Below are 18,461 nucleotides of genomic sequence, written 5' to 3' on the forward strand. Positions count from 1 at the left end.
ATCACAAAAGGACCTTTCCGCCTTCGCAAAATTTGACGAGAGCCAACTAATTCATTAGAGTTGTCAAAAAGAAAGTGATTTCTATTTTGAATTCAACTAAAACTGCTAAGCAATATTACTGAGTTGCAACATATACTGCTAAATTATGTGGAAACATAAATATCCATAGAGTAAAGAGTATCATAAAACAAAGCTCTTTTAACTCATGAGCCGAGTGAACTGTAATGCTTATACAAGCAGTTTTCCAGTAGATTAGTAATGATTAGTGAGAATTCAGATCATTTATGAGTATACTCCAAAAAAAACCAAAAATAAAATAAAAGTGGGGCACATGGGTGGCTCAGTCAGTTGGGCGTCTGACTTCGACTGGATCTCATGGTTTGTGGGTTCGAGCCCTGCTTCGGGCTCCGTGCTGACAGCTCAGAGCCTGAAGCCTGCTTTAGATTCTGTGTCTCCCTCTCTCTCTGCCCCTGTCCTGCGCAGGGTATATCTCTCTCAAAAAGACATTAAAAGTAATTTTTAAAAAAGGAGAGGAAAAAAAGATTTTGTTTTAAAGAATAGAGTATGTTCAACCAAAACAGTGAAATTAGGTGTTTTCAGGCCTAATCAACTCCAGTGTTTTCTTCACAAGATTAGTAAAATATCTCCCATGTTCTAAGTATTATTCTTCACTGATTTTATCTAATTATTGACTATTATATTTGAGATAAAATATCCCAAAGAGAGCTTAAATGAGAAGTATTTATGGCTAAATCATTTGGAAACTAAATTCTAAGATAAATGTCTTTTATACATGCTTTCAGAAAAAAAAAATGCCTGGCATCTTCACAACCCAAAGGCTTCAAGACTTGAACCCAAACCAGAAGGCTTTTTTCATTACATAGTTAAATAATATCTTTAATTTTAAAGAGAAAATATTTGTTCAGATTTCTTCCCTTTGTCTTTAATCAAGGTTTAAGAATTATTATTATTTCTTTAAAAAATAAGGGCAGTTTAGGTGTCTACACAGATGGCTGCTTTCAAGTGGAAGGAAGGAAGTGGGGCATATTCCTGGAATTATTTTTCAAAATGCTCTGTGTTCACTCTTCTGCTTCCACCGGGGGATTCTGAGTCAACAGGCCTGGGACTGGCCCGGGGCGCACATATTAAAAAGCATCTGCCCCCCATCCTCCGTATGGTAGACGAGCAAGCACATGCTTCAGCAGCCAATGGGGAAAGCAATGTACACTTTGGAATTAGGCACATCTTGACGTCAGTCTTTCTTAGACTGACTGTGACCCAGGGCAGGAGACATCAATCATCCATGTACCAATTTATCTGTCAGCCAGCATGCTGGGTACACTGGGAAAAGGAGATGCCACCCTTGTGTGTTACACACCCTGCACCCAGAGCGGCACACGGGGTCCTTCAGGTTAGGGCCTCTCTTCTCCTCGGCATCACACGTAATTCAAACTGTACAGATTATGCAAACCATAGACAACATGAGCTACTTTTATTCCACACACAGGACCCACAGGAAAAGCAGCATGTATTTTTTTAGAAGATCTTTGGTATAACCCACATAAAAGGCCCACAAATGATTGAAAATGAGTCCTTAATTTTTAACACTGAGAAATCATTTTCAATTTAAAATCTTTTCTTTAAAAGAAGGAAATCAAAGGCAAGTATTTTTCTGCATAAATTCAAGCAAATCAATATGCAAGTATATTTAACTTCATCATTTTCCCCACTTGAAATGGAAGTGATGTTTAGCATGTTAAATTTGTTTCCCATGGTTTTAATCATTTCTTCATCTTTGCACTGGTACAGCTCAAATGAGAACGAATTAAAGTTCTTTTTGGCACGTTACAATCTGGCAGAATGACAAAATTAGGCAAACTATATTTTACATTTTGAACACATGAAAATGTATAGATGTTTGGGGATATTTTCACTGATCAAGATAGCCATCCGGTTGTTAAGTGTCATAACCATAACATAGCCTCCTCTTTGAAAACTGGAATTACAAACATTACTACATAAGTAGGGGAAGTTCTCCATCCAACTTTTATGGTTGGCAAATTTTATGGTTTTTCTCCAAGTCTTATGACTTGCGAACACATGTCTACTGTTTTATGGAAAGGAGATAAACACTAAAATCTGAGTCAGTGTAATCTCATTATAACCCATGTTAAAATGTACCCTTGCAATATTAAGAATAAAATAATAATAAAGAAATGAGCATGCAAGGTATATTTAATAGGATTAAGAATATTTCAAGTGTTAAACATTCTTTTTAGGCACATGGAAATAAATACAAGTACTGTATTACAGATTTATTCCATTTAATCCAGTATTTCGAGTAAATCCTTGTAAGCAGCTCTTGTTATTTCCTTTAGTTGAGGACTTTAACAGAAGCAGTCTCTCTTTTAATCTTTAAATCAAACATTTTAGCCATTCATACTGACCCTCCATGTCAATTAGTTTAAGTGAAATTTTCCTGTATTCATACCAACGAGCAAACCAGATCACTGTCCGGTCAAGGACAGAAGAATGATGGTACATCTTGACATCTGAAAATAAATTTAATATTTCATTATCACTACCCTGCAGCTGGCAGGGAGGAAGGGAAGAGCATTTTTAAGGAGGGCTTTACAGAGAACTCTGTTTCTATTTCTCTACTATTCCCATATCCTAAAGACATGGTCACACCAGGAACAGCTGCTAGTCTGTGATAAAGTCCATGGTAGGCCAGACACAGGGTAGCGAGGACAGTGGGCAGGGGCAGCAACCCTGTGCCCCTCACCCCTGCCCTTTCAAAAAGGTGCTTCCTTTGGGAAAAGAGTGGTTCAAGGAAGCTGTATATTACAAGTAACTTAAAACACAGGTCATTAAAATTTTTTTAAAGTTTATTATTAAATTATTTTTGATGTTTATTCTTGAGAGACAGACAGACAGACACACACACACACACACACACACACACACACACACACACACAGAGTGAGAGTGGGGGAGGGGCAGAAAAAGAGAGAGGGAGACTCAGAATCGGAAGCAGGCTCCAGGCTCTGAGCTGTCAGCACAGAGCACGACACAGGGCTTGAACCCACAGTCTGTGAGATCATGACCTGAGCTGAAGTCGGATGCTTAACCAGCTGAGCCACCTGGCGCCCTTATTTATTTTTTGAGAGAGGCAGAAACGGCGTGAGTGGAGAAGGGGCAGAAAGAGAGAGGGAGAGAGAGAATCTGAAGCAGGCTCTGTGTCAGCACAGAACCCGATGTGGGGCTTGATCTCACGAACCTGCGAGATCATGACCTAAGTTGAACCCAAAAGTTGGATGGTGAACCGACTGGGCTACCCAGGCGCCCCAGAACATAGGTCATTTTAACAACGAAGAAAGAAAAAGTAAACTGGGTTGAGGATGTTTACTTTTGTTTCTTTAAGCTAACATACAGCAGTCCGTCCTATCCAGAGATTTCTGAGGCTCCTTAACAACTGTGATACAGGCTTAGATTTCCAAGGTGGTCAAATAATAACAGCCTGAATTCATTTGCCTTTACCATGCTAGGTGCTTTCCAGGCGTCCCCATTTAATACATGGGGAGAAGCAAAATTACCCCATTCCACTTATTGTGCATTTAACATAACTCCTCATATCCCTGACCCACAAATAGGTCTGAATTTAAGATTAGGTAAACCCCATGAAAAGACCTATAAAATTCTATTAATTTAGAGCAGAAGAGGGTTAATCCTATCGATACATCCAGGGCACTGGAAAGTATTTGCTTTTGTTAGTGAATGACACGAACTGGCAAACAATACGTGTCACTATGATATCTGTAGACCTATTTTCTATCAAACAGCTGTTCCTGCCCTGAAAGCTATCTGGCAAATGACCTCCAACCAACGTTCAGCAGAAGTAGGGTTATGAGACCAGGGTCAGGCGAAAGATCGTGCAGACTATGAGCCTGGATGACGGTTTAGCCTTGGGCCCCTGCACAGACATGCTCATTCGTGCCTTCTGCAAGCAAGCTCGCTGGGTATGGTCGCCTTCCATGGAAAACTAGACTTACAGTTCAAGGTTAAACACCTTTAGCTCTGGGTTTTGGCCTCTAGCTGCCAAATTGCTAGCAGCGCAAGGAACCGTCATATGCATGGGCTTTTAAATTGTCAAATGACCTTCATCTTGATTTTCTTAGTTTCAAAACAGCCTTGTAAAATATGGTAGGACATATACCTTCTCATACTAAGAATGAGTGTCTAGGGGCACCTGGGTGGCTTAGTCAGTTAAGTGTCCGACTTTGGCTCAGGTCATGATCTCATGGTTCGTGGGTTCGAGCTCCAAGTCGGGCTCTATGCTGAACGTTTTCAAAGAGCCTGGAGCCTGCTTCGGATTCTGTGTCTCCTCTCTCTGCCCTTCCTCCTCTCACACTCTGTCTCACTCTGTCTCTCAAAAATAAATAAATGTAAAAAAAAAAAAAAAAAAGAATGAGTGTCTAGATGGAATACCAAATTAAAAAAAAAAAGTTACAGAAAAGCAGTTCTAATTCACAGCACATTACTGCCTCAAGGTGAACGTTCTGCTCCCAAAGATTCAGTCCATTCTGGATGACTAATGCTTTCAATATAAGCCTTATTCTTGCTTTTCTGCTACTCTGGGAGGTCAGAGGTCTCTCCAAAGCTGAGACAGCAGGTTGGATGCAGACTGAGCCGCCCTGAGTGTGCCCGTTCGTTCCTTTATGTCTCTGTTTAACAAACTTTACTCCCTCCCCCCCACAACTAATCTGAGACACACAGGAGAAATCAATGATGGAAAGAGAGTCCAGTCCTTGTGGGATTGTATTTGAGGGAGGGAAGTCCCCCCCGCCCCAAAAAAGACAAAACTAAGACACATTGTTAGAATGTGATTTCTATTATGGAGAAAAAGAAAACGAGAACAGGGCTGGCGAGAATCAGGGGACGCAGGAGACGGGAGCTGAGAGCCCACAGCAGGAAGCAGGCGGCCAGCCAGGGTCTAACTGAGGTGAGGTTTAGACAAAGGACCCAAGTCCCACTTCCCCGTTAGCCGCTGCAAGAACGTAGCAGGCGGATGCAGAAACTAGCGCAAAGGCCCTAAGAGGTGAGCGTGCGCGGAAAATTCCAGGACAAGCAAGGGCGCTGTGGCCACAGGTGAAGGAGCGAAGGAGAGTAGGGAGAGGCAGAGAGGAAATGAGCGCCAGATCAGGCGAGGCCCGCAGCGCACAGGGAGGACGGCGAGGAGCCAATGGGAACTGTGTCGAGGAGAGAAAGATGTCATAGGAGGCTTTCAAAGGGTCACTCTGTCTAAGGGACAAAGCCGAGGAAGGAGGTCTTTCAAGGGTACAAGATACAAATGAGGCTGAGTTGTGTTTCAGATTCTGTCTCCCTCTCTCTCTGACCCTCCCCTCCTCATGCTGTCTCTCTCTCAGAAATAAATAAAACATTAAAAAATTTTTAAAAAAATGAGGCTGAGTTGGTAAAGCAGCAGGAGCCGGTGGGGAGTTCTCATGGAAGGTCTCCGCCCTCCTCCCAGACATCAGTGGAATCACAGATTGGCTTCTTCCTCTCATCCCCTAAACCACAGGTAACCAGATAGGGAGAAATTCTTTTCCTTTGCGTGTGTGAGGTTGGATTTCAGTTTTAATAATTTTGTACCAGTGTGTGTCACAATATTTCCACTTCACCTTGTAATCCCTGCTGGTACCTGTCAGATCTCTCTCTCTCTCTCTCTCTCTCTCTTTTTTGCAGGTGGAGTTGGGCACACGCGTTTGCTTTCCGGTTATTAACGAACCCAGTGTTCCTGTAAGAAAACACACCACCACCACTGGGGACACGATGCCAGTGGAACATTTCCATTCCAGCATTTCCGCTGAGAAAATGTTCTAATTTTTGGGACAGTCACTTCCAAACAAGGTGAAAACTGGTATTATCTTTAGAATGTGGTAGAAGGCCCTCCTCTGGCCCATTTGGGAGAATCTCTGTATCAGGGACAAGAGCAAATCCAGCTAATAAATGAAAGTTTATGCTATATTTTTCATTCATTTTCGTTCTGACTGTACAATCACTACGATGTACCGCACTTCATACCAAATGCAGCAAGACTGCAGTCTAAACACTGCAGACATGAAAAACTGTCCCCATTATTTTGGTATTTACCTGTTTCCTCCATCTCTAAGAGACACATAATTAAAAAAAATTTTTTTAATGTTTATTATTTATTTTTGAGAGAGAGAGAAAGAAATAAGAGTGCAAGCAGGGGAGGGGCAGAGAGAGGGAGACACAGAATCCGAAGCAGGCTCCAGGCTCTGAGCGATCAGCACAGAGCCTGACGCAGGGCTCGAACCCACAAACTGTGAGATCGTGACCTGAGCTGAAGTCGGAAGCTTAACTGACTAAGCCACCCAGGCGCCCTGGAGGGGACACATACAAAGTTCTAGAGTCAAGAAGGGCTAAGGGTGTAAAAGAAGGAATGACCCCACCTTCAAACAGTAACAGCTCTGACGACCTATAAGCCACGAGGCAGAATGTTTCCCCAAAGAGAGGCCCGTGAATGGCATTTGGTCGATATACCAATGTTAGATTCTAACAAGAAAATTCTGTTAGTCTCCGTTCGTCAGGAGAAAGGCAATTTATCTCCACAGCACTGACAACAGAAGATGAAAGTCAATAAAGACCTATTCCAGTCACTGCTTTATCCCTGAACATGCTCGTTTATACAGCGCTGGCACCTCCGCTGAGATTTGGCACCAAGGGTCCTTCACATACGGGTGAAGCATGAACCTGTAATGAACGATTTTATGTAAAGATTTAACCTCAAAACAAGGCAGAGTGTGCAGATTGCCACCCTGACTTTAATGAAAAGAAAGGAAAAAAATCCATTTCTCTAATTCCAAAAGGACTAAAATCCTGAACACATTCTAAACTCAAATATTTATCACACCCACCAGGTCCAAGTGAGAGGGGCCGCTCGTGATGTGAAAATAGCTTGTGTGACCCCTGAATATACGGTTCCAGACTCTCCTAAAAATGGAAAAGAAAAAAAGAACAAAGGCCCTTTCCCCGGCGCACCCTGGCTCCACGCGTGCTTTTTTTTTTTTAATGTTTTATTTATTCTGAGAGAGAGAAAGAGAGAGAGAGAGAGAGAGAGCGTGAGCAGGGGAGGGTCAGAGAGAGGGAGACACAGAATCTGAAGCAGGCTCTAGGCTCTGAGCTAGCTGTCAGCACAGAGCCCAATGCGGGCCTTGAACCCACGGACCATGAGATCATGACCTGAGCCAAAGTCGGACGCTTAACTGACTGAGCCACCCAGGCACCCCTCCACGCGTGTTTTGTAGGCAGTGCAATCAAGGCTGGCCGGCTCTGCATCGTGTGAGCAGAGGTAATAAAAGTGTAATCTATGCAGTGTTTACTCTAGTCAAGCTACGTTTCTTTTTTGTCTTACGGACCCGTCCTGATGTGGGGATTTTGTTGATCTGTGAAAGGAGCATGGAAGCATGAAGGCTGGCGTTATTTTTATTAATATCTGGATCTTATTTAGCACAACGCACCACAAAATTGGAGAGCAACCTCGAGTCTGCATCTAAGAACCACATGTGAAGCCAGAGCCATAATAACTGGCATCTAGACGGCCTTAACCTTCTGTTACTGTTTTTCGTCCATGTGTCAGAAGCCATTCTCGACTTCATTAATGGTGGATCATAAAGAGATGACCTGTCACAGTCGCTCAACACTCCACAGATGAGTTCAAAGAGTCGAAATCTGCAATATTATCTGCTTTCAGAGGAACTATGGCAGTAAAAGCCGGAGAGCGCCGTTAACCCCTATGGGGGTCTCAAGGATAAAACCAATTTCATTTTCCTCTGGCCGTCCACACCAGTCTCTCTCTCCACTTGTGTATTTTAACTTTATATTGTTATTTAATTCTATCACACACTGAGGTCTCATCTCCTCAACAAAACTGTCAAGTTATTGGAAGCAGGGAACTCGGTTTACTTTGCTGGTGTCCATCAAAATACCCAGCTTAGCAGCAGCCCATCCTGAGCTCAGAAGGAACAGCTTTATTAAATCAGAGGTTGGAATTCTAGTCTCTTTTTGTAAATAATGTGTTAGTGGAACACAGCTGTATCTATTTGTTTACCTATTGTCTGTTTTCATGCTGTAATTGCCAAGTTGAGTATGTATGATGGAGACCATATGGCCCACAAAACCTAAAATATTGACTCACTGGTCTTTTGTAGAAAAATTTTGCCAAACCTTTCATTAAACTATCTGCTTACTCTTCTTTGGAAAGAATACAGCATATATATTTATTATAATATGTATTTTATATATATATATATACACACATATAGTGGGTATTTTTTATTGTTTTGAGTTGATGAGATTTTTTTTAAGTGCCAGTTTGCTGAGCAAATCGATTCTTGTCAATCTTAGGATTTCTCCCTCTGATAGCTTGGAGGAAAAAGCCATTTTTTATTCTGATTATTTCTCAGTACCCAAGATGTGGCTTCTCATATGTGTCAGTCTAACAGTTTTTACTGCCAGTGATGTGACGTGTAATTTAATGCACTCCCACATCTTTTAATGGTTTTAATTGTTGTTCATAATGCTTGGCAGTTTTAGAAAAATATCATAGTTCCATTAGTATTTGAGAATGTGTTAATGGGAACTAACATTTGTACTTTGCAATCAGAAGAACACGTACAGTGTGATTAAGAACAATAGCTCGAGTCTGGCCAAATACCAAATGCCTGGGTGTTAGGCAGGATACGACAAATCTGGGGCAAAGGTGGCACATTCCATTCAAAGGCTGCGCGGTGAGTTCTCTGCGGCTTGCAAATTGTGAGCCACTGCGGCAGCCTGAGAACTCGGGGTGGGGATTTGGCCTGATTTGATGTCCTCATTATTATTTTTTTGAAGTTTATTTATTTTGAGAGAGAGAGAGAGAGAGAGAACATGAGTGAGTGAGCAGGGAAAGGGGAGAGAGAGAGAGAGAGAAGGAGAGAGAGAATCCCAAGCAGGCTCCACACTGTCAGCGCAGATCCTGAAATGGGGCTCAAACTCATGAACTTGAGATCATGACCTGAGCTAAAACTAAGAGTTAGACGCTCAACCGAGTGAGCCACTCAGGCACCTTTGTCCTCATCATTTTTATACAATCTGGCCGTGTATTAGTCTATTCTGTGGTATCCTGGCCATTTTGACGTGAGTAAAAAAATCATCTTTTTCCTTTCTGGATCCCGCTTGAGGCCAGATCTAGGCTTTGCAGAGGCCCTAAGGCCATAGACGTGACCCCAAGGAGATCATGCCAAGTCATCTGTGTGGCAAGGCCATGTGGCATCACGACAGATGGCTGTCCTCTAGCATATGCTGGGATTCTGTGATGAAGAGGAAACACGCGGGGGGGGGGGGGGGGGGGGCGGGGCAGGGGTTTGCTGGCCTATCTCCGCCTCCCCAGCCCTGCTCACGTCAGAGCAGAAACCCTGGGAGACCCCTGACTAAGACTCCAGTCTGGGCAGCAACAGCAACTTCCGCCTTAACCTGTATATCCAGCGAGCTGGGCTGCGGCTCTAACAGATTCAATTTCACAAACGTCTACTGAGAATCGGAGGCTTCTGACCTGCAACATAGCAACGGGCCCTCCAAGTTTGTGCAAAGTGCGACTGTTTGCACCAGCCTGGCCCTATCTTTACATAAGCCGTGGGCTCACCACTAGTCGAGATCAGAGGCTCTCCACTGGGGGTGACTTTGCCTCTCCCTGCCTCCGGGCACCATCTGGCAAAGTCTGGAGACAGCTGAAGTTAACCCAGTTGGGCTGGTGTTACTGGCATCCAGTGGGGGGTAGAGGGGGGTACTGCTACAGGTCCTCCAAACACAGCCCAGCATCCGCAGGAATGAATTATCTAGCCCCAAGCGTCAAGCCCCTATAGACTTGGGTTTATTTATTGTCTGTGCCAACAACTCACTGCAAGAAAAGAGCAAAAGATGGGTGATTTGTCATTCTCTTTGGCCAGACCCTTTGGTGCAATCAGCTGACTCAATACAGGCACGATGCTCTGTGTGACATCAAATGCCATTAAGGAGTCAGTCTATTTGCCTTTTGAGGTGCAATGTGATGCGAAGAACACTAGGCAAAAATTATTCTCTCATATTTGAAAAATAAACTCATCAATAGATATTTATATAGTACTTTTACTGTTGTTAGCAAACATTCACTGGGCAGAATGAATGTGAACCTTCCGTGTTGTTCTAAACTCAAAGAGGTGCACACAAAATTAATGCCAGAAACAACTCAGGTCTCACCAGATATTTTTCTCAAACAGGAAACGAATTTTTTTAAAGGATTCAAATCTACAGGTTTATGAATAAAATGAAAGCTCTTAGCCTGATATCTCTCTCTGTTGTTTAGAGTCTTATTTACAATAACAACAAAATAATATTAATAAAAAGAATCAGTGTTCTTTAGAATTGCAGTGCTCAGAGGGGCGTCTGGGCAGCTCAATCGGTTAAGCGGCCGACTTCCGCTCAGGTCATAATCTCACAGTTTGTGGGTTCGAGCCCCGTGTCAGGCTCTGTGCTGACAGCTAGCTCAGAGCCTGGAGCCTGCTTCGGATTCTGTGTCTCCCTTTCTCTCTGCCGCTCCCCTACTCATTCTCTGTCTCTCGAAAATAAATAAATGTTAACAAAACTTTTTCTTTAAATTGCAATGCTCAGAACTGGGTTTTATGACAAAGATTTAACCTGATCATAATCTGCTTTGATGGGAAAACGATGGTATGTGTAATGCAGAGAATCACACGTCCTCTCTGCCTGTGCAGTGTCACATCAGTTTAACGGAGGACCTTTTCTGACCTCCTTTCATATTTATTATTTGACTAGAAGCAGCTCAAACTGATAAACTCATCAAACCAACCACTTTAGGGAAAAGAGAGATCCTGCGCTGAAGGCTGAACTGGTGAGGAAGCCAAGTGTGAGCCCACCTCGCCAAATCTTAAGGGCTCGCTCACCTTCTTGTGGGGCTCATTTCCTCCGAATACATCCTGCCATCTGCATTTGACCTCCAGACGACAGTGAATCCTTTCATTCAGATGTGTAACTTTGCTATAAATAAGAAAGCATCGCTGTGCAGGCTATGAATAACTAGAAATTATATGCTTTCTCTAGTCTGTTTGTACCAGCTCTGCAGAACCCTTCACTCGCAGTGATGAATAGCCTGCAGGTAGACGAGAAAATACAGCTGCCAAAATCACTTCCCAGTTGGAAGTGATTCCCAGATACGCAAAGGTATCATGATCCCAGATACACTACAAGTAGTTGGAGAAAATTACTGGGACAGAGAAAATTGCAAGAGACTCTCAACATCTGTTTGGAAAATCCGAGGATGCAAATACTTCATGAAAACAAATGTATCAAGTCATGTTCATTTCTGTCAATTAATAAAAAAGGAAAAGTACAATTATATGCTAACATGAGATAAACTGAAATATTTTTTATAAAAGGGGAAAAGATATTTCATTGACGGATGTATGCTATATTCACTGCATTTAGAAAAAATATTTTTAATATTCTTCCTCTTTGTGTTGTTGTCTGTATTTTTAAAATGCACTTTGAACTTCAAATACTAATTTTTCTAACCTTAAAAAACAGAAGCCAGTACTTGACCATGTGGAGTGTAAGTTCATAGCCACAATATCATTAAGTTTCAAAGCTGGTCCTGCCACACTTGATGGCTCTCACAGCTTCATTTTCTCATATGTATAAAGGAAATGAGGAAAATGCCCACAAAGTGTTCCTGAGAAAAATAAATGATCCGTGAAAATGCTGGGTAAATTGCAACCTGCCAGAAAGACCAATATATGATCAATCCTACACTGTAATATCTAGTTTTCTCCAGTCCGCTATGTCTACTCACTTGTCATACTTTCAATGTTGTTCAAAAAAAAATGTTTTGTCACAATCACAGAAAATATGTTGACTACCGTAGTGAAACTCCCACATCCTTCAAAAGTTATATATAAAGTGAATGAATTTGAATCTCATGGTGGCCATTAAAAAACTGTAATGGCCTATGATAAAACTGTTTGTGAATTACAGAATTCTCCAACTATTGTTTATCTTTTTTTTTTTTTTAAAAAGGTAATTGGTTTCCTCAATTTGGAGACCAGACTTTTTTAGGATAATATAAACATATGCTCCTTTTCATTATATCTGAACTACAGCCAAAACTGTGTCTCTTTTTCTAGCAACTACAAGCATCTATTCTGTGTGTGTGTGTGTGTGTGTGTGTATGTATCATCCTTAACCTAATGAAGGATAAATGTATTTACGGATATAATCCACGTTTTAAAATAAGTACTTGTAGGGGCTCCTAGGTGGCTCAGTCAGTTAAGCATCCAACTTCAGCTCAGGTCATGATCTCATGGCTCATGAGTTTGAGTCTTGCGATGGGCTCTGTGCTGATAGCTCAGAGCCTGGAGCCTGCTTCGTATTCTGTGTCTCCCTCTCTCTGCCCCTCCCCTGCTCTTGCTCTGTCTGTCTCTCTCTCAAAAATAAACATTAAAAAAAATAAGTACAGGGGCGCCTGGGTGGCTTAGTCGGTTAAATGTCCGACTTTCGCTTAGGTCATGATCTCGCGGTTCGTGGGTTCGAGCCCCACGTCGGGCTCTGTGCTGACTGCCAGCTCAGAGCCTGGAGCCTGTTTCAGTCTGTGACTCCCTCTCTCTCTGACCCTCCCCTGCTCACGCTGTCTCTCTCTCTCTCTCCTGGAAATAAATAAAACATTAAAAAAAAAAAATAAGTACTTGTCTGTTAGTATCTTTAAACCAAGGTAGTCAGATATGCCAAGTGAAATCAATCACAAAAGACAGACATTCTAAGGTCGGTTGATGATTTCTTCAGAAGAATCTTTTTCCACAACCTAATGATAATGATAAAACCCGAAGTTTTTCTGCCCTAGTAGGGTGCATTCAGGGAGTGGAAGAAGAGGTGGTCAGGAAATCTAAAGGTAGTCTTTCACTTCCTAAGGCTTAACATCTGCTTTACAATACAAAAGTGAAGCCTGTGCATACATATTGGTCTATGGAGTCAGCATAACGCATGCATATTATGTATTTTTCTGGGAAACGAGTCACTTATATTCATGGCCTCTTGTTAGGCTGTGGCATCTTGACAGCATTTGGAAACAGGATAGTGATGCCAAATAAAACATGATAATGTTACATGTACAAGATGTAGCAGAACCACACAAGGCTGAAAACAAATTTTGATCAGAAACAAGTTTAGTCAATCCTCGGAGCCCGGCATCTGAAGTTGTCTGGCAAAATTGGACATAAATACAAGCAAAGCAATGGAACTAAACATTTTATTGAAAGACAGGTGTTCAGGAAACGCAGAACCATGCAAAGAAAGTGATGATGCTGGAGTTATACAGCCATGCACTGTACTACTTCTTCCTGGCCCCCCACCCCCTCCAGTGAATGACCACATACGTTTAACAGCATCTTGGGGAAGAGGCTCCTGGGTAGTCTTGAGCAAACTTTGGGACACTATGGAGAAAATAAGAGAACATAACTGAAAACAAAAAAATAGAAACATGGGAATGATGGGTGAAACTTACATGATTCCACTGACCAAAGGGAAAAAACAAAACAAACACATTCGATTAAAAACGAAACAAAACTACACGAATACCTTCAAGTTTGGCCCCAGCTCGGGACCAAAGTAAACAAAAACAGAAGATATATTTCACAATGATATCTCAGCTGAGTATTCTGTCTCCAACAGCACTTCTAAGTAACCGATGGAGGATTTTCTGTTCCCATCTTCCCACCTCAGTGCGCAGCACCACCAGGCCCCAAGGATCCACTCCTTTCACCCATCCATCGGCAGCCTCCAGCTCTCCTCTTGGTTGAGGCTTCACTGTCTTCTCAGATCTGCCCACCCTTCTGACTGACCTTCAGCCTCTCACGTCTGTCTTCTTGATAAACTATCCTAGAACCTTACGCTGAAAGTAAATATGGACTGCTTGGCTTATCCATGACACTTTTGTTGGCAATCTCTCTGCCTTTTACAAATCTTTCAGCAAAAGGTGTACCATCCAGGGCACCTCCAGAGGCTTCAAAAGACCCGTGGTGCCCGCTGCTCTCTCCCAGCCTGAGTCAGATCACACTGATCGAATGGAGACTGTGTGGTACGCGCTGCTGTCGTGTTCTGTCGGGGGGTAACTTCCAACTGGAGGCAAATCCCTCACCGCCTATAATTTGTAAAAATCCTTTCTTATTACACGCACACACACAATTTATATTCCAAAAAACAAATCTACCTCAGGGAAATAGAGGAAAAAAGTTAGGAAATGTGCCAAGAAATTTCCCTCAGCAGCTAAGCCAGTTAGAATCTCTGTAACAAAAGTTCTTTGTTCAAGAGGCTCCAGGCAACAGAATCCCCCACTGTGTTCCCGGTTACCTGACCTAATTCACTTCTTTGAAGCCGAAGAAAGGAGTCCTTGAGCAAGAAGCTACAGTCATCCAATGGCAGCCAGAAAAGAAGCCCTTGGGGTTACCAATTCCTACACCTGTTCTCACACATGATAGAAATGGAGTCAGCCCTCACACAGGAGACCAGTGGGAACTTTTCCATCACATTCCACTTAGATACTGGGCTTCACAATAGAAGGTCTTAATGGTGCAGGTCCTCTCGTTGTTCAGCTTAAGCCTATGATTACAGTGGAAAACAATTTATATAATCCCTAGGAATCCCAGGCAGGAAGTGGTGGCTGTCACCCTCCTAGGAACAAGGCGGGAAAGGCCGGAGTCTCTTTAAAAGAGAAATGCACAATTACTGAGTTTAATCTTTAATTTATCGAGTTGAGTAAACATCTCTTGAATACTTCAAATTTCCTACTCATGAACAATAGTAAATAAATAAAACTGAGGCTTCAACTTGGGAGGCTGTGCACAAGAACAGAGGTCCCGGACTTCGGGTTCACGCCCTCCTGAGGATCACCTCTGCGGAAAAAGTTTCATGTCACATTTAAGTCATTGTCACTCCATGTATTTCTCCCCCAGAGTCAAGAAAAGCTGGAAGTTCCAGAGACAAGGCTTTGTTCCCTGAGTCTTTTGTCATTCAGGGTTTCTAATGTTAAGTGAGTTTTCTTCTATTTCCAGGGGAAGACATGAAAAATTGATAACTGCAACCATTTCGTGTCTGAGCTGGGAGGCCACTGGGGCCTTTCTGTCTTCTGGCATTTGACGTGCATATGCTCAATTCAAGCACATTCGCTGTGGCCACAATCAAAGTCACATGTCACAAAACAACACGTCACAACGGCCCGCCTCACCAGCCAGGCTCCCAGCAGGAAACCTGACTCGCATGCGGACTGCACATGCAGAGACCTGAACACGCATTGCACAGACAAACACAGAGGTATCCATTTGCACAGAACAGACAGCCGAGAAGACGACACAGTGACCCCAGCATGGCTTCAAGAGGGGGCGCTCAAGAGAAGTCGCCAGAGACCCGCAGACGGAGGCGCCACAGTTAGGGAAAGAACACACCCACGGCCATGCTTTATTAGAGGAAGACGGAGATGCGCGCTGGGGATCGAACACACGGGAGGAGACGCCGGGCAATTAGAGGAGTGGACAGAAAACGGGGTTAGTGGGAGCGACAGACCCGGTCCCAAGAACCAGGAAAACCGATCTGTTACGAAGAGCAGAGTCAGTGGCGAGAAAGACGAGAGGTGGCCAGGCTCGGGGAGGGTCCACTTACTGACGCTGCCGCACACGGCCATGCAGTACTCCTCTGTGTCAAAGTTGTTGCGGTTCCCGCCACATCCGCCGTAAAAGAACGGGGCGCACTTGCCTTCGGTCACATCAAAGTACCAGCGGGAGATCATGGCACGGCACGGCCCCGTCTCGGCTTGTTCAGAGCACACCTCTAATCAGAGGAGATGTGGGGAACCACATTTAGCATGAAAAGGCACCGGCTGGCTGTTCGCGTACATGTTTACTTTTCCTCCCCACCCCCGGGGGGTCACTGGGGCTGGGGTGACCGGGCGGGCTCTGCCAAACATTCACTGAGGAACTTAATCACCAACCGGGAGGTTAGAGTTTCCTCTGAAACAAAGCAGTGCATTCTCGTCTGGTTTAATAAGTGGCTCGGTAGGAATGAAAGGAGCCCAGCAAGATGTGAGCGCATCTTGTAGCTGCTTTTAGATTAATAGCAAATGTCCCAGAGTGTCTGAGCATGGGAACGGGTCTTCACGGTAAGAAACAAACTTCTCAAGGAACCTCCAGTCAGCTTGAAAGGGAAAAGAACTGTGTCTGCTTATGATGCCAAAAAAAACCGTTATCTTCTCAGGAATATCTGATTGTTTGCCTTCACTAAGGATAGCCTTGACTCAAAAGCATAATACCATTAGACATAGATTGGATGTGATCTGGTTTTCAGAGATCCAGCCTTTCTACTCACCATGTCTGAAAACATATGTAAACATCTGTAAATGTGACTTACAGCCAATTATATTAACTCTAGTTAAATATAATTTTTGATTTTTCATTAATCTGTCCCTTGGACAATAATGTCCCAAATAACAAAACACAGTCAATCAAACAAAACACAGTCAATCAATTCTAATTTGTTAACCACATACCATATATGGTCTTACATGAAAATATCTTACCTGTCAGCATGGTTTGCCACCCTCTCCAAGATCAGTTTCATGATCCCTGATGGATCCAAGTGTAATAACTTATCTGATTCCATTTGTAAAGTTATCGTGATTAGAATAGGAACTTTACCTCTCTTGTACATGCCATTTTTTTTTTTTTTTTTTAAGTAAAACAATTCTCCCTCTGAGTTAAAGTCTTGCCCTAGCTAGGCTTCTGGAGAGCTTGCCGACGCCTCAGCACGCACAGATGTCTTGCTTATTCATTTTACTATCATATTGAGGAAGAGCATCCTTCAAAAGATAAAAGTCATGCAGAATTCAGAGCTTCCAAATTAGGAATATTTAACAGACTGACCAATCATTCACTCGAAGATAAAGATTGACAATATCTATGTAAAAAATAACTACTATTCAACTCCCCTATACACACTACTTAATGCTCTTTCCAAATGAGACAAAGAGGTGACAGATAACAAAATCAAAAGTTACCATCATCATGATGATGTCAACAGAGTAGGAAAGGACATTCAGCACTGAGCTCAGAAGGTGGAGGTCAAACACTGTGCAGAAGAAATGTGCAGGAGATATCTAAGGTGATCCTGGCTCTCTTTAGATGGTTTTCAGATGGAAATATTTGGCTCTGGGAGCATCAGGCTCAATGTCACCCATCAGTAAGGTCTTCTGATTCAACTGCTGCTTAAAAAATCCAACTTCACCAACCCATTGTGTGTTTTCAATTTGTTTTCTGCACAGAGCTCACCTGTATGATGAAAATCTGCCAATCCATTCATACATATTTCTCTTCCACTTGGCAATTTGATCTGTCCCCCACAAATTAAAGAACCGGTACTCATAAAGGGTCAACCAGTTTTAGGAGTGGGGGAGAGTCTGATCACTTCTGTGTTACTGGCAAAGCAGTTTCTGGGCTGTAGAGCTAGAAGCCACATGCCCCAGATGTGGGGTCTCTGGCAAACCACAGCCATTAGCTGTCTCCACTCATGGACCTTAATGCCTCTCCCTCTCAATGATAAGCAATACCTACAGGCTCTCTCTTCTGCATTTCCCTCACCAATCTGTACATGTCCATGTGACATGCTCTTTCTTGACTCTTAAGACATGACAGCATTCATCATTAGCCTCTTCCTTGGGCTGTACTAATTCCAGCAAGACTGTCAGGCAACTGTCCTCTGTCCTCAGGTGTCCTTGGAGCCTACACTGTGGTTGAAGTTGGCACTGGAGTTGCCAGTGGATGCCTCTACCCCATGGCGTGACCCCAGGAGCATAGGCAACAAGCCTCATCATGGCTCCCTACCTCACAGCAATCCTCCCATTTTAGACCTCTATGAGTATCCGAATGTGTCTTCTCATCCTTGTCTGCCATGGACGCCCCAGAACATCACAGCCATGCAGGGGCATGAGACCTGTTTTTATGGTGTCTCCTATGTACTAAGTACAACTGGTAAGATTTTGGATGTGTGAAAGTTAAGTAATGAGATAAAAGAATGAAGGTCAAAGGAGAGGATCTATCATAAGATATTTGCTTTTGTATGTAATCTAGTCATTTCTTCTGATAAAGACAAAACCTCTCAGTCTAGAACTCAACTGAGATTTATTTGTTTATTTTAATGTTTATTTTTGAGAGAGAGAGAGAGAGAGAGAGATAGAACGTGAGCAGGAGAGGGGCAGAGAGAGAGGGAGACACAGAATCCGAAGCAGGCTTCAGGCTCTAAGCTGTCAGCAAAGAGCTCGATGCGGGGCTCGCACTCACGGATGGGGGGATCATGACCTACCTGACTCG

General features: G+C 43.1%; 1 protein-coding gene across 6 annotated transcripts in view; it reads right to left on the reverse strand.

Moving 5' to 3' along the window:
• The window catches only part of LOC120235132 (amyloid beta precursor protein), a 272,417-nt gene that overhangs the window by 91,628 nt on the left and 162,328 nt on the right, over window positions 1-18,461 (reverse strand). For 2 of the 6 annotated variants that reach the window (XM_039237291.1, XM_039237290.1), the window contains exons 7-8: window positions 15,763-15,930; window positions 13,485-13,541 (exon numbers count right to left, since the gene is read on the reverse strand). The exons of 2 other annotated variants lie outside the window; for them this stretch is intronic. In XM_039237291.1, coding sequence (XP_039093222.1) covers window positions 13,485-13,541; window positions 15,763-15,930 — 225 coding nt within the window. The remainder of the gene's footprint in view (window positions 1-13,484; window positions 13,542-15,762; window positions 15,931-18,461) is intronic. 2 more of the 6 variants (XM_039237293.1, XM_039237292.1) reach the window with 1 other exon arrangement.

This window comes from Hyaena hyaena, unplaced genomic scaffold, assembly GCF_003009895.1.
Source record: "Hyaena hyaena isolate Hyena2069 unplaced genomic scaffold, ASM300989v1 scaffold_122, whole genome shotgun sequence".
In the NCBI taxonomy this organism is placed as follows: domain Eukaryota; kingdom Metazoa; phylum Chordata; class Mammalia; order Carnivora; family Hyaenidae; genus Hyaena; species Hyaena hyaena.